The sequence below is a fragment of the Austrofundulus limnaeus genome, unplaced genomic scaffold (genome assembly GCF_001266775.1).
Source record: "Austrofundulus limnaeus strain Quisiro unplaced genomic scaffold, Austrofundulus_limnaeus-1.0 Scaffold2341, whole genome shotgun sequence".
Classification (NCBI taxonomy): Eukaryota; Metazoa; Chordata; class Actinopteri; order Cyprinodontiformes; family Rivulidae; genus Austrofundulus; species Austrofundulus limnaeus.
In genome coordinates, this window is record NW_013954743.1 from 14,558 (window position 1) to 15,704 (window position 1,147).

At 44.5% G+C, this 1,147-nt stretch overlaps 1 protein-coding gene across 1 annotated transcript in view; it reads right to left on the reverse strand.

Annotated features, from left to right (window-relative positions):
- trmt1l (tRNA methyltransferase 1-like) overlaps positions 1-516 on the reverse strand; it is a gene marked incomplete in the record, with an annotated part of 8,639 nt that extends 8,123 nt beyond the window's left edge. The window contains 1 exon segment of the mRNA XM_013999552.1: positions 441-516. Coding sequence (XP_013855006.1) covers positions 441-501 — 61 coding nt within the window.
- Positions 517-1,147: the final 631 nt, after the last annotated feature.

Here is a 1,147-nt window from a genome sequence, read left to right on the forward strand (position 1 = left end):
ACTGTTTAAACAGTGTGTGTGGTGATCTGACAGTGTGTGCTAACCTGATGGATACAACCTGGTGTCAGTTTGTGCTAACTGTAAACAGAGGCCCTGCGGTGCAGCTCCGTGATGGGACCGGGTCAGAACCAACATTTAAGACCAGCTAACGGAACCGGGTGATAAATAACCCTCTGGGTCCAGCTGCAGACACGGAACCTCTGGGTCCAGGTGTTTCTCAGCTGCTCTCGTGTTGGCAGCGGAGAAACCTGCTCCCCTCCTGTGTTTGGGCCCTGTGGTGCAGCTCCGCGCTGAGGCCCTCGTTCAGATCAGCCGTTAAAAAAACGGATTTCTCCCAGAATTCACTGCGCGTCCGTTACTGCGTTTAACAAGAGATTTACGGGGCGTTTTCATGCCGCTAAAATAGCGCGCTAAGAGTAAAGTGGCGCAGTTTTCCTCACGTTTGATATCGCTGTCCTCCTGGTGTAGCTGAGCAGCAGTGGCCTCCGACAGCTCCGCCATGTTGGACTGCAGCAACAGCAACAGGAAACGCTCTGACGTACGCTACGTACGTACGTGCTTTACGTAAAGTGCGTAAGGGCTTTACGATCAACTGGTGCAAAACACAGTGTCAAAAACTCGTAATTTATACATATTTATTTATGTTGTTTGTTTATTGCAGCTTCACTCAGCTCTCCCAGCTGAGTGAAGCTGACACCCACACAAAAAAAAAACACGCAAGTAAGTGGATTGGTTAGTGGTTAGCGTTATTATAGTGGTTATTGGTTAGTGCTTCGTTTGTGCAGCTTTGTGCAGTTAAAATGAGTGTTATAGTTTTTGAGATATTTTATGTTTCAATTTCAGGCGATCACATGAGCTGAATTATTTCCATCATTACCTGAGGGTAACAGGTTTATTTAAGAGAAAATAAGTAGAAAGAGTTAGTTCATACACCACATGGATGTAATCTGAAGATAAAGCTGACAGAAGATGAAAAAAATAACCACCTGCTGACTGTTCTGCACAGAGCCTGACATGAACTGATGTTGTCTGTGTTCTGTGACCATTAGGGCTGCCACAAACGATTATTTTTATAATCGATTAGTCGTTGATTATTTAGTCGATTAGTCGACTAATCAGATCATACGTTAATTGAATATAAAACATA